The 14,085-nt window shown below is 39.3% G+C and overlaps 1 protein-coding gene across 1 annotated transcript in view; it reads left to right on the forward strand.

The window, feature by feature from the left end:
* The window catches only part of dve (SATB1_N and homeodomain domain-containing protein dve), a 37,059-nt gene that overhangs the window by 19,584 nt on the left and 3,390 nt on the right, over positions 1-14,085 (forward strand). The window contains exons 3-4 of the mRNA XM_015333088.2: positions 12,174-12,316; positions 12,389-12,691. Of these exons, the coding sequence (XP_015188574.1) occupies positions 12,174-12,316; positions 12,389-12,691 (446 nt within the window). The remainder of the gene's footprint in view (positions 1-12,173; positions 12,317-12,388; positions 12,692-14,085) is intronic.

Raw genomic sequence — 14,085 nt, forward strand, 5'->3', positions numbered from 1 at the left:
AAATCAAGGAAATTATGCAGGGATTTTATAATAAAAAAAATGTATTGAAAAAATAAAGAATAAATGTCACTGGTTAGAATGTAAAATGCAATACAATAAAATTATTGGGAAGAAGGGAAGAAAAGGAAGAAAACGAAAGGTAAATAATTTCCCTCCGGATCGACCTGGTTAAGATTCATAATTTATGATCTTGGGAGTAATCCTAGATGGGAGTGAGGGGTCAGTCGAACGGAGAAAGATGCGTGGATGAAAAAGGGAGACGAAAAAAGGTAGACACGGATAGAGTGAAAGAGCGCAAAAGAGGATGGGAGAGAGAGAGAGAGAGGAGTTAGGACTCATCCTTTGATCCGGGATTTATTTAACTACGATAGCAGAGCGTGGGCTTATCCCGGGGGAGGTTTTAGCCGGTAAAGGGGCGCGCTATTGATTTTTAGCTGGAGGATTAAAAGCGCACTTCCGTAACACTATACTATGGCGCACGCACATGCACATGCCTTTCGTTCGTTCCTCTTTTTTTTCCTCCTTGTCTCTTGCCTCTGCTTTTCGTTATATTTTTTCAAAGCTGGACACACTGTTTCGTTTTATAATTTTCCTCTTTTTTTTATCTACTTTCCCCCTCCCCCATCCCATATCTGATAAGCCAGGATAATATACGCGTTGCTTTTGTCGAGCGAAATGAAAGAAAAAAAAAAAAAAGAGAAGACCCCCGTGGAAGGAAGTTAAAGCATGCGAGATAACGATCTTGCCAAGCTTATCTCTAGCAGTACTTTCGAAAGGAGGTCAGACCGACTTGCCAAGAGCAAGTGGAATTTCACACTTTCTCCATTAAACGACCTAAAATCAAATAAGCTAAGGATCAAGCTGTACGAAGGAGATCACTGCGCTTGGCTTTGCATCCTCTATTTGAGATACACATTTTCCACTTTCGTTATCCATTTTCTTTTCTCCCAGTCAATCTTGGATCAAAGTGCAACGAACTTACGGACCGAGCTTCAAATCTAAAAGCAAACAATTGATCGAACTGAGGTGCTTGATAACAAAAAATGTCCTAGGCTGAGAAATGAGAAAATATAGTATAGGTGAGCGTGTGTGTGTGTTGTGTGCATACGCAAACACGATGCACCGATCAAGCTGGCTTTAGGAATACGTTACCGTCGTCGTCGTCGTCATCGTCGTCGTCGTCGTCGTCGTCGTTGTCGTTGTCGTTGTCGGTGGTTATCTTCATGGGTCAGCGCCCACGGCTGTTGGCTTAATCTTCAGCTGCCAAGGAGAGAAAGAAAGAAAGAAGGCGAACAAGAGTGAAAGAGTAACAGAGGAAGACGAAGGGTCCATACGCGCTTATCTTTATCCGATGCTCGCCCGTCGACGAGCGTTTCTCGTTTAACTATTCTTTTTTCTCTTTTTCTTTTCTTACTCCTGAAATCAAGCGAACGATTATGCTACTCGATTTAATCCAATCGCTAAATTTTTATTATTACCCCGACTTACTGATGCGTCATCTCTTTTTCTCTCCTATTATCCTTGTCTCTTCCTTTCTATCTATCATTTTTTTTTTTTATTTTCCCTCCTCCCTATAAGCAATAATAATGAATTAATTATTTAATTATCATCATGCTAACGTCATTCTCGTGATTCTTATTTAACTTCGTTTGTTTGTTGCATATTTTCTTTCTACGATAATTAACTTCATTCTTAGTTTCAGTATTTTTTATTTCTGTTCTTTTCTCGAGATGATTGACTTTGTTTTCAATTGGACATTTGCCTCATTAAAGTTACATTAAAGTTAAATTAGAATTTGTTGTCACTCGTAGGATTTGCGTTTTGATCTATTGATCGAAACAATCCAGAATGAATCCCGGTCTATCTCTTATTTAAAGTAGGACACGATCGATACTATTCACCTTTCTCTCTTTAATAAAGATCGCTTTAATTGACTCGGCGAACTGCTCGATAATCGTTAGGTTAGTTTTAAATCGTGTTCGGGTAATTAGCCAGGAATCAAGGAAAAACAGTGTAGAAGATGAAGAGTAAGAGTAAGAGTAAGAGTAAGAGTAAGAGTAAGAGGAAGAGGAAGAGGAAGAGGAAGAAGAAGGAAGAGTAGAGAAGATCGTTCAACTAATATGATCTAGTAGAATGTACAAAGTGAATCGCAATGGCCGCCAGCAAATAGTGCGTACGTCCCTGCGAGCACGAGCCGTGTAAATCGTATTAGGGATTATTGCACGATCAAAAATATCCCCGAAGGATAATCCTCGAAGGTAGTAGCTATGTGTGAGTGGTATTAGCTCGGACGTGTATTATGATGCGTGTAGGTATACGCCGATCCCCTGAAAACCCCTATGGCCTCGCTCGCCACCAGCATACCTATCTATCTCTATCTTTCTCTCTGGCAAACATTGTAAGAGAGTATGTGTGTGCGTATGTGTGTGCGTATGTGTGTGCGTATCACCGCTACGTCGACCTCGGCGAAAATCCACGCCTCTGCATCCTGCTTTCGATTTATCTTTCTCTTCTTTCAAACGTGAGAGTACGCGCGAGCGCAAACAGGTGATGCAACCCTGATGCAAGGGTTGCATTTCGACTATTTTACATTATTTTCTTCCCTCTTAACCTTATTTCCTGTATCCACCTCTCTCTTTTTTCATACAAAATGCCGAAGCAAGAAAATGTCAACTATTTTCTAGCAAGTTGAACTGCTTTCTCTAATCATAATTAATTCATATTTGGTCGTTGACAAAAATATGATTCATACAATTTATTAAAGTATTATTTGAAAATGAATATTTTATGTCCAATGGGAAATCTTAGCAAAAAAGGAACATTCGACTTTTCTAATTTTATTTTCATTTAATAACACGCTAAGATATTGTCGCGTGCATGTACATAGTCAAAAATAAGGGCTCGTTTTAAGGTACACAAAGATATTCATTTCTTTTCCAAAAGACTTTATTCTCTCCTTTCTCCGAGAACAATCTTCTTTAGAGTTTATTCATTAAGACTTCGTTATTCGTTGAAGAGACGTATTCTTTTGAAAAATTGAATTAATCCTTCCTGACCAGATATTGCACTCAGTTGTCCTATTTCAACAAGAAGAATCAACATTCTTTTCTTTCTTACTTTTTTGCATTTAAGAAAAAAACTTTTCTCTTCGAGCATTGTTGCAAAATCTCTCATTCAGATGCAAGAAGGTACCCCAACTTGGAGATCCAAAAATAAAAAAGGCAAGAGTAATAATAATAATAAGAAGAAGAAAAATAGAAGTAAAGACATAACGAGTTTCAAGAAATTTTCGTAGTTCGTCGTAACGACGTCAACGTTGTTGTTATTTATTACATTCTATCTAAGTAATCAAAATGTAATAAGTCGACGCATTATTCTCTGCTCGTTGTCGCTTGAGAATAATTAATCATTATTTATAGGGCTAGTAGCAACGATCAATTCGTTCTCCTGGAATCGATCAACGCGTCTCGATTGAAAGGAAGCTGCAAAAGTAGTAACGTACTCGTTATTTCTTTCTTACTCTCTCATATAATCAATGAGAAAAGAAAGAAACAATAAAAAGAAAAAAAAGACAGAAATAAAGAAAGAAAGAAAGAAAGAAAGAAAGAGACGTCTGCTCGCGTTCGACGTGCACCGGCAATCCTATTTCTTTCTTATGCAAAATCTTGGAGCTGCGCGTAGCGTGTTAAGGGATTAAAAGTCTGCTCTATAGGGTCAGCCGAAGGCTTAGTACTCCTAACAAGATTAGCCTAAGATGCCGAGTCCGCATACCCCGAGGATTACACATTATGTATTCACCTGGATATATTCACGCAGAGTAAGAGAGTAACAGAGAGAGAGGGGGCAAGGGAAGGGAGAAATATCTAGTTCGTGCCTCTCGGATATATGTAGATACGATGTCTTCCTTCAACGACGACGACGACGACGACGACAACGTTCTTGTCTTCCTATAAGAAGAACTTTCTCTACTTAATCTAAATTGATTCTTTTCTCGAGCAATGTGTTTCCAAAATATAATGATTTCGCATATAGTTTTCACGAAGCAGCCGTACGTAAAAGAATTCGTTTGAAAGCATTGTAATAATAGAAGACGCTTAGAGTAGCGAGATCCTATAACGTGCTGGAAGAAAGAGAGCATCGCTGAGGGGGAGCCTTATCTTTCCCTCGTCGACTAGTACTCTATTTCGAGGCCGAGATACCAGAGTTCATTCTATCTCTTTCTCTGTCTCTGTCTTTCTATTTTTCCAAGTACCACCTCTCTCTCTCTCTCGCTCTAACGCCTTTTGATTATAACAAAAACGAGAAAGTCTAAACGAACGATGACTGAATAAGAAAGAAGAAAGTCCGAGAGAGATACGGAGAAACGAGCATTGAGTAATTGTCGGCTTACGTCTGTCAGATCGTCAAAAGCTCTCCCTCTGAAGCAACCGTGACGACCAAAAATCGAGATAAGCTTACGAATCCTTTACCCTATCTTCTTTGCCATTTTTCCTCATGGAAATCGCGAGTTTTCCACTTCTCTTCTCTATATTAAAGAAAGTGAGAGAGAGAGAGAGAGAGAGAGAGGAATGTACTTAAACACACTTGAAATATCTTTTTAACTCTCCTAATATGCTTGAACTTTTCGATCATCTCTTTAAACGTGGATCATGTTCTAGTTGAAAGATAAATTCAAATCTAATAAGAGAAATTATCGCGATGAGATGAACGTCAAACGCATTAGGAAGAATTATTTTCGTATGAGTTATCGATCGATCTTCTTTTACATATACATATATAATCGAACGGGAGCTCGCGAATAAATGTATAGTATATATACTGTGATAAGAAAATAAGTTGGAACATTGCATTTGTTCCTGTTCCCTGAGAATAGAATAATGCCCTGGCAGCCACTGATTCCGTTTGCAGTTGGGGCAATTAGAATTAATAGCTGTTTTTATTATATCTTTTTCATTTCTATTATATAATATGTTATAAAAGTTTTCAACGAAAATTCGATACATCGAAAAGAACTTAAAATCAATTCTTAAATCGCATAAGTTGGCAAGCAGGAGCAAATAAGGTGAAGAAAGAAAAAGTTTTCTAAGATGATAGAGAGTGAAAGATAGAGAAACATAGAAAGATGAGACAAGACAAGACAAGACAGACAAGACAGACAAGACAGACAAGACAGGACGAGACAAGACAAGAGAGGAAAAGGATAGAGCAATCCAAGGATGGTAAGAGTAAGTGGTGGTTTTGGCAAGGGGATGCTCTGATGCGATTTTACGCTGGATTTGCTTAAGATCTCCGCTAAGGAGCCCTTTAACCCTCCCCTTTTACCCTTCCCTGGCCTTTACCCTTCCATCACGCTATCTACGCGTTCGTGGCTTCCTTCATCTTTACTTACTTCGGTCACTTCTCATCGGCAATTCTCCTTTTTCATCCAAAATGCCACAATAGAGTAAAATTATTATCGATCTAAGTGAATCATTTATTTGCTATTTCTTTTCGGATCTTTGTTTCAAAGATATCCAGTAAGATCGTATAACATTCTGTTGAGATTGAAGGATAATCCTTGAGCTCACCTTCTCCTCTCCTTTGAACTCTCAAAGTTCCGTACGCAAGTCGGCCTTCGATCTCCCTAAATATTTGAGATCCGTCCGAGCAAGTGGAATAGCTAAATCCGACGTATTCCTTGGACGGATGGACGATAGGGAAAGCGGCGCTCGTAGGGGTTGGGGTGGTTCAGGTTTTGCGTTGGAAACCCTCACGGATTAGAAGCGTTCGTATTGCGCACGTATATCCGTGTTTTAAGGATGCTCGCGCATACACACGGCTCTATGCAAACCCTTATGGCTTAAGCTAAAGGCTAAGGCTCTCCCTTGAGATTACTACGTCATTCTGCAGGACTCTCCAGTCGCCGGAAGGATCAGCCTCTTCTCTTTCTCTCTTCCTTCGGAGGATTTCGCCTTTCCTAAATCAGGTTGTCAGGCCACACGATCCTGCATCGCGTTTGCCGATCTAGAACGCCGATTTAGAACGCCGACGAGGTCGTTGTCGCCCAACGTCTTTCTTTTTCAATATACGCAACATTTGAGAATCGCCTGTCCTTTTTCTATCAACACCCCCCGTCACCCTTCTTCCTCCTCGTCTCTTGCCAACTCTAAATCATCCCCCGACAACGAGTTCGCGCTCGCAATAACTCGTTACCGAAAATCCAAATTAAGCTCCTTAGCCGAGAAATTTACGAGACGTTCGTTCCTCCCTGCCCCCCTTCTACTCCCCCCTCCTCCTGCTCCTCCTCCTGCTCCTCCTCCTGCTCCTCCTCCTCCTCCTCCTCCTCGTCCTCCTCTCTTTCTCTCTATCTTCAAAACGCACCCCTTTTCCTCCTTATATACCTTCCTTCAAGAACGCAGTTTACCAAAGTAATTTTAATCTACGATGCGTATGGGACCCGCGAACGCTCCACGATCTACATCGATGTATATCTACATCGAACAGCTGTATATATGTATTGACGAGTTCATGTATTCGATAAAATAACGAGAGAGTGAGAAAGATAAAGATGCCGTCGTTCTCCTTGCTTTTCCCCACTATATATCTATATATCTCTCTTTGTCTCTTATTCTCTGCCTTGTATAAGAGCTTATTCTCTAAGCGTCTTAGGCCAAGTTTTCACCCTTGCTACTCTCCTACGTGCTCGAATGCGCGCGTTCGCGAGCGATCGTAGAACCAAACATACATCTCCAAGGATCTCCAAGGATCTCCAAGTATTTAGCTTTTAAGACATTCGCTGGATAGAAACAATAATCTTTTCTTATCTTTTTTTTCTTTCTACGCTAATAGAATATGGAAGTTTAGTTATAATTGCATAATAGGAAGATATATAACAGTTAATAAAGTAAGGAAAATAAAAGTTTCGAATGTGGGAGGATAAGTTAGTTCTCCGCGATGCGTGATTATGTCGCTAAGAATGGGCTAATACTCGGATTTAGAAGGTTTCGTCGCGTGGCCGGTGATCTTATAAGTTACACCGGCTGTAATGTTATCTCATTAGGTACGTCTTATCTAGTGCTTTCGTCCGCGCTCGAGCTTAGCTCCTCTACCCGGGCAGAGCTTAAATCGCACGCGAGCTTAACGGAACGAATGGCTGACCATTGAACGCACGCGAACGAAACCTCGAGTCATCCTGAATCAATTCTGAATTGTGTTAGTTCGATATCAACACTAACACAAAGAACTTTAAACTGAGCTCTTCAATCAAGTCCAAACACTTCTCATCCGTGCTAGATGGATACTCATCTCGAGCGTATCTGTTTTATTATTTCGATTAACAATCATGCTTAACAATGCGATTAAAATAATATATTTCGTTGTGACATATGTCGATACGATTTCAATATAGCCTACAGTAGCTGGGGTGATAAAAGTGTAGATATCATAGTCTTCTTTTTATCACAAAATAAAACGATAATCCTAAATCTAAATTGTACTTTTTGTATGTTACAAAATTCCGAGGTCGAATTTAAATGATCCGTTATTTCTCCACGTTTTCGATCAGGTATCGGAGAATGTATTTGATAAAAAATAAAATCAAATATAGTTATCATTATTTTCTACGCTATTGCATATCGTTAGATGCGATTTTATTGGTTTCGACGATAAAAATTAAATGTATAGGTACCTAATAATCCATCGAAGATTATCTCACTTCGTTAATCAAGCTTTCAGTCGGGTTTCGAACAGAACAATTCGAACAGAACATTTAACGTTTTTTATCTACATTATTTTTTATTTCTACGCAACATTAGATAGTTCACTTTACGTAATAGATCTACGTAATTTTGTCAGTACATGGAAAAAAATGTATCACTATTTATGAGTCCAATCTTAGAAATGGGCCAATGGGTAGATAATAATGATCTATATAATTCTTCACAAACGTATGTGTGTTCTAGTTTATTTTTATCATCAACTAATTCCAAGAAAGTCGAATATTCGATGAAACTGCTACCGAATCCGAGAAACATTTGATAGTGGAATTTATCGAAAGAAGTTTAACAAGACTAATACCTTTCGTGTTTACAGAACTTTTTGCGAATAAAAATTGCTTATTGATCGAGAAAACAATACGAGAATGTGTGTTGATATGGAAACAAGGTCAGACGATATTTACATTCTCGTGCATGAATTTGTATCATTATCATCTCCGTTATCTTCTATCCATCCTCAAAGTCATTTTTACTTATCAATAAACAGACAAATTTTAGGACTTTGGAAATAAAGAAAAAGAGACTCTCTCGCACGCGTTAGGAAACAAATAGAAGCACCACCACCACCACTACCACCACGCTCTTATGTAGTCAACGGTTAAAAGGGGGAAATCATTGAAAAAGAAAGAAAGAAAGAAAGAAAGAAAGAAAGAGAGAACACGAGGCAGATAAACGCGTCGAAAGAGTTGGGTCCTTATCTGTAAAGGCCGACATCCGCCGGATCAGCTCGAGATACCGAAACCACCCACACTTTCCTTCTTCTTCATACACCCTTCCTTCTCTTTTACGCTCTTCGAACTTGATGCTTTAATTAATCTCTTATTTTTTCATCAATGAGCGTATATACGAATACGTTTAAAATGACAATACTATATGACGGTAACGGTGTAACGGTGTAACGGTGTAACGGTGTAACGGTGAAGATATGGCGATGATAGACAAAGTTAAAGTTAAAATAGCAAGCGAAAAATATGGCTAACACGTCTCGTCTTTGACCGAGGCTTCGTTATACCAACCGGCTGATTCGATTTCGAGAGATTATAGGCAGTATCGTCTTAGATTACCTAGTCACGAAGACGAAGAAGAAACCTTAGGATCGAGGTCCCACGCGTACTGCGACTTTTTTCTCTTTTACTCATTTGCATGATACTTTTCTCTAATTGGGAACTACATTTAATCAAAATAGAAACTAGAACTCAATGAAATTAAATAGATTTAAGAGCTCGAGAATAATGTAGAAAAACAATAATAAGTTTCTATGTAATCAATTACATTTTATATAAATGGCATAAGAAAATATTTATGCGATTATAGAGAAAAAGATATTTAAATGTAATAAATAATGAGATAAGCGAGTAAAAGATTGTAGAAAATTAGATTCACGTGTTTGAACATTTCGCAATCTTTCTTTCATCACTGGTTTTACGTCTCTCGTCATTTCAGAATCGATCTTTTAAATAATCTCCATAGCCAGCCACGAAAGTGGGACTAATCCCTAAGAGTATCGGCCGTTTAAAAGATAAGCTAGTTCAAAGCATATTGGTATACCGCCATATTAATTCTATAAATAACACTTGCTAGTAACCATCCATAGATAATCGCGCTCGGTTCAACGTTTTCCCCTTCTTTCTTATTAGTGATTTAGGAAGACTACGAGCTAATCTAACCGACAAAAGAAATAATCTACCTTATGCGGAAACTGAAGAACGAAGAATTCCACTCGCTCCCATTTAGAAGAAGAAGCCATTATCTTTGGGGATAGGCCACCGCAAACTCGGCCGCGGGGTTGTCGAAAAATATGTTCCAACTTTTTATCTCACATCCGTGAAGCAGCACCGAGAGTGCTGAATGCGACCAGGGAGCCGTTAATTTATCAGCAAAACAGTCAAAAAGAAATAGAAAAAAAAGTCGCTGAGAGAGAGAAAGAGAGAGAGAGAGAGAGCACCACTCGTTCTTCCATTTTACGTTTATCGAATAAAAGACAAATGGGGAAGGAAGAAAAAAAAGAATCGATTAGTTTTGCCGTTACTCTCTCTCTCTCTCTCTCTCTCTCTCTCTCTCTCTCTCTCTCTCTCTTAGCCGGAAGTGCGTGTTTGAAAATAATGCGACCGTTTCGCGGTTTTAATTGAATATTTAATAAATCGCAAATATAATGCGCGTTGTGTGCGCGGTGTGTACGCGCCGTGTGCGCGGAGATTTAATTAAATTTTAATCGCCTTAATTAATTCCATTACAAAATTATGCGCGCGCTTACCTCTCTCTCTCTCTCTCTCTCTCTCTCTCTCTCTCTCTCTGCCCCCTTCTTCATGGTTTCTCTTCTCGCATCCTCACCTACCGATCGCGGCCCGTTCACGGATAATTCCCTAATTTTGCGTTATGCTCGTCGCGTGGAACACATGCCCACGCGATATTCTACACGGATTTTCTCTATTTTCCAATCTTCTTTTTCCCTTCCGGTTAAAGTTTCCACGGTAATCGATGACAAAAGGGGAAAAGAGAGACTAAATTAAATGTTACAAATGTTAACAAGAATAAATGATATTGCACAAGTAATACTTAAAATTAAATTTCCAAGTTGTAAAAATGTGGATCTTAATGATTGGCCCAGAAAAATAAAAAGAAAAATAAAGAACATTACTGTATGAAACTCTGTCTGGTTTTGATCTTTTCTTGTTCTTTTTCTTCTATCTTTTTTTTCTGGGAGGGTCCTCCCGATGAATCTTATCATCTAACATGAACTGTCAGAGACGAGAAGGTTACTTGACGCTTCTTCCGACGTGGCAGTTCCTTCCTCTCCGTTAGCGAGCCGAACGGGGAGATAACCGGAAGTTAGATAGGACCTGCACCAGAAATGAGAAATGTCTTTGCCGTTGCAGAGATTAAAGATTTCGGGATGAGTTTGCTGCCACTTTCTTTCCGTCTTCCCCTTCTTTTGGACTTTCCTTTTCACGATCATTCGTCTTTTAAGGCAACAACTTTTTAGACAACTCGACCTTATTCCTTCATTTATAAATTGTATCATTAATTAAGATTATCAAGCAGCTGATCGTTAACTAACAGATAATAAACTTATCTGAGCGAGGAGGGAAGAGAAAAGTAAATATTATATAAGAAGAAAGATTAGAGCAAGCAGCATTTGATTGGTAGTTATTAGATTGCATCATAAGGAACGAAGTGCAATTTATTTAAGCAATTTTTGCTTAAATAAGCAACCACTATGAGAATAAAGGTAGTAAGATCGTTCTTTAACAGGACAAGTCACGTGAATCGTAAGACACGAAAGGTTGCTAATAAACAGACCGCGTAATACGGTCTACCGCGACTAAACCCTGTGGCGTAAAAGCCCACCTTAAACCAGCTGATCCCGGTACAAAGACGACGCAAGGACCAGGCACCTTAATGAAAACTGTACGTCCCTGGATTAAGGTGGCCACCGGTCAGCCTACAGCATCCCTCTAGGTACGACCTGTCTTATGCAATGTAGGGTGTACATGAGAGAGAGAGAGAGAGAGAGAGAGAGAGAGAGAGAGAAAGTGGAAGACCTTCTCTATGATGTCCAACCATATTAGATGGAAGTTTAGAGGCATTAATATCTAATATAGTGGCGCCAGGTAGTAAATCCTTTCTCGGTTATCTTCGCTGAAGACTTAGCACCTTGCATCGAGGAGCCATTGGCCATCAATCTACCTGTCTCGAGCTCCCTCGGCTCTTTATTTATTGACCTTAGTCGTTTAATATCGATTGTGAATAAGTTACACGTAAAAAGAGAGAGTGAGAGAGAGAGAGTGAGAGAGAGAGAGAGAGAATGCTGAGAGCTGCTGTTGCTGCTTCTTCATCATTAAATGTAAGAAAAGGAGAAACGACCAAATGAAATTGGCATTTAACGAGCATTTAGGATAATCAAAATCTACGAACATTGAAAGCATACTTTAAGAGATTTGGTATTATGCGAATTGGACCTGGTAAAGCACTGTTTTCCATCTCTTATTCCTTTTCATCCTTTCTTTCTCTAGATCTCTGTTTCTCTCTATCTCCATTTTCTCGGTTTCGGAGAAATCTGGGATTATGATCTGAAGTGGGATAGAGACTCCGGGACTTAAGTCAGGGTTACACAAGGATCGTAGCTATTGTGCCATCGCCCAGCTTCCATTGTCTCGGGTTAGACGAGTGGATCTGCATATGCTTAACATCGGAGTTAGACAGCTCTCGGCGATCTTCAACTCCGCGAATCATCTCAAATATCATGCTTCTCTAACATCGAAGTCGATGCCCATTGTACTGTTAGAAACGTCTCGGTGTCAGGGTAACCAAGATGAATTACCAACGCGGCTTTTCCTTTTATCCTATATTTGTCTTAATTTTTTCTTTTTTACTTTTTTCTTCAGTCTCTAATCGACTTTTCAATGTTCTTTGTTCCAGCTAAAAATCTACCAGTTCACTGCATCGTCGAAACGATTCATAACATCGTTGAGAGTCATGCAAGCAATGCCCGGGAGAATTGGCGAAGACCTCAAATCGAGACCGATTCTTATGTAATCATTCCAGTTGCAATGCCCTTTCAGGTAATTTCATAACGTTCATGTAATATTTCGTATATTTCATATATGATTTGATTTGAATATTTATTGTTTCAGGATTTAGTGGGAGAGGCATTGGTTCGGCTGGGTTATTCGAGCGATTTAATACCCAGCGCAAGAGGTAGCATAGAGATAAGAAACTGGAAACCTCTACCGATGGAAAAAGTAGCGGAAGGTCCACTTTTAACAGTTGGCGACATCCTTGCTGAACTTACTTCGGTAGCAACCTTGAAGATTCAGGTTTACAGATCGAGACCACCACCTCCTAGTCCCGCAGCCGAAGTTAGAAACAAATTGCTTAGGCTACTTTTACTTCATAGCCACGCTCTTCTCGTTTCTGCGGGATGTCCTTTGGACGAGGTAAGAAATCTAACCATAAGTCTTTTTCGTTAAATAAATTCTTTAGGAAGAAAGAGAGAGAGAGAAAGAGAAAAAGACAAAACGATTCTCAAGGTCGACTTGTAAAGAGCCACCACAAGGAGCACTTAAAAATGTATAAAATGTAAATCTAGCCCGAAGAGTGTTTGCCTTGGTAGCTCTTTAATCTCATTAAGAAGTCCTCCTCTTTGGTACTCTTGTTCCTTCTTGGTAGAAGTACGACGCTGGTAATCTTCGTCGTTGCTGTTGGTGTCTCGCACCCGGCTGATCCTCGCCTTAAATAAATGTTCTCTCGGTTTCGTGTCGCCAATCGAAAATTTAACTCTATAAAAAGCCCTCTGACCCTCTTTTCTTTTACTTTCGAAAGAAAAACGATCACGAGTACTTTGCCAACCTATTGAATATACATGGATCTCCAAAGAAAAAGCGTTGTAATTCTTGCAAGAAGTAGACGAAACTAGATCGATGCCAAAGAAAATTGTCTCCCTTTTCTTCCAACTTTCCATATTTTTTCTATTTTTTCCAATAACGAAAACGATGATCCACGATACGTCAACTGGAAAAGGAGAACGTTTCGCGATCGTGCTTTACCGACAGTATAAGATCTTATAGCATGTGATAGGATTACCCTTTACTCAACCAAATTCGCAGCCTTCATCAAAAGCCCCTTCGATATCGGCACAGGGTAGCCACCCTTCTCTCCCACTCTCTCTCTCTCTCTCTCTCTCTCTCTCTCTCTCTCTCTTTCGCTTACTTGACGAACTGGTATTATCTAAGTGCACTCTCTTTGAAGATCCTGCTACCACCCGCCGCCCATCCCCGAACTTTAATGCCGCTCGCGGTGGTCTATGATTACCAATTTTCTCTGGCAGACGTTACTCGCTCGTATTTCGGCCCGTCGGCTAATGGCGAACCTTCGTCTCTCATAGATTTGCTTTAATCTGACAATGATTCCTACTCGAAGATTCATTGACTAAAAGACGTTTGATTCCACCTCCAATTTCGACCTATCATTTTGATCTTTACTCCAGTAGAATATGTTGAAAAATTCATTCATTCATTAAAATTATATTTAGTATTATCAAGATTTATTGATTTTCAATCAAAAACTTCGAGTCTCTAACCTAACATCGTCTTTGTTCGCAATTTCACTTATCCTAAAGAATTATATTGAACATCTTTATTGCCCGCGCATATAAGATTATTTTTTACCAAAATTAAAAACAGACGTATCATTTTCGAGGAAATTTTCCAGGCACTTTCGTAAGCCTTCGGAACCGTCGTGTAAAGTAAATCGCGTTAGCCCTCGAAAGATGCTTATTGTTGACAAAATTACGAATTCGTTCTTCGTACGTGTGTTTGTTCGTGGATTTAAA

Source organism: Polistes dominula, unplaced genomic scaffold (assembly GCF_049000335.1).
Source record: "Polistes dominula isolate Pdom_NZ unplaced genomic scaffold, Pdom_raw_medaka contig_25, whole genome shotgun sequence".
In the NCBI taxonomy this organism is placed as follows: domain Eukaryota; kingdom Metazoa; phylum Arthropoda; class Insecta; order Hymenoptera; family Vespidae; genus Polistes; species Polistes dominula.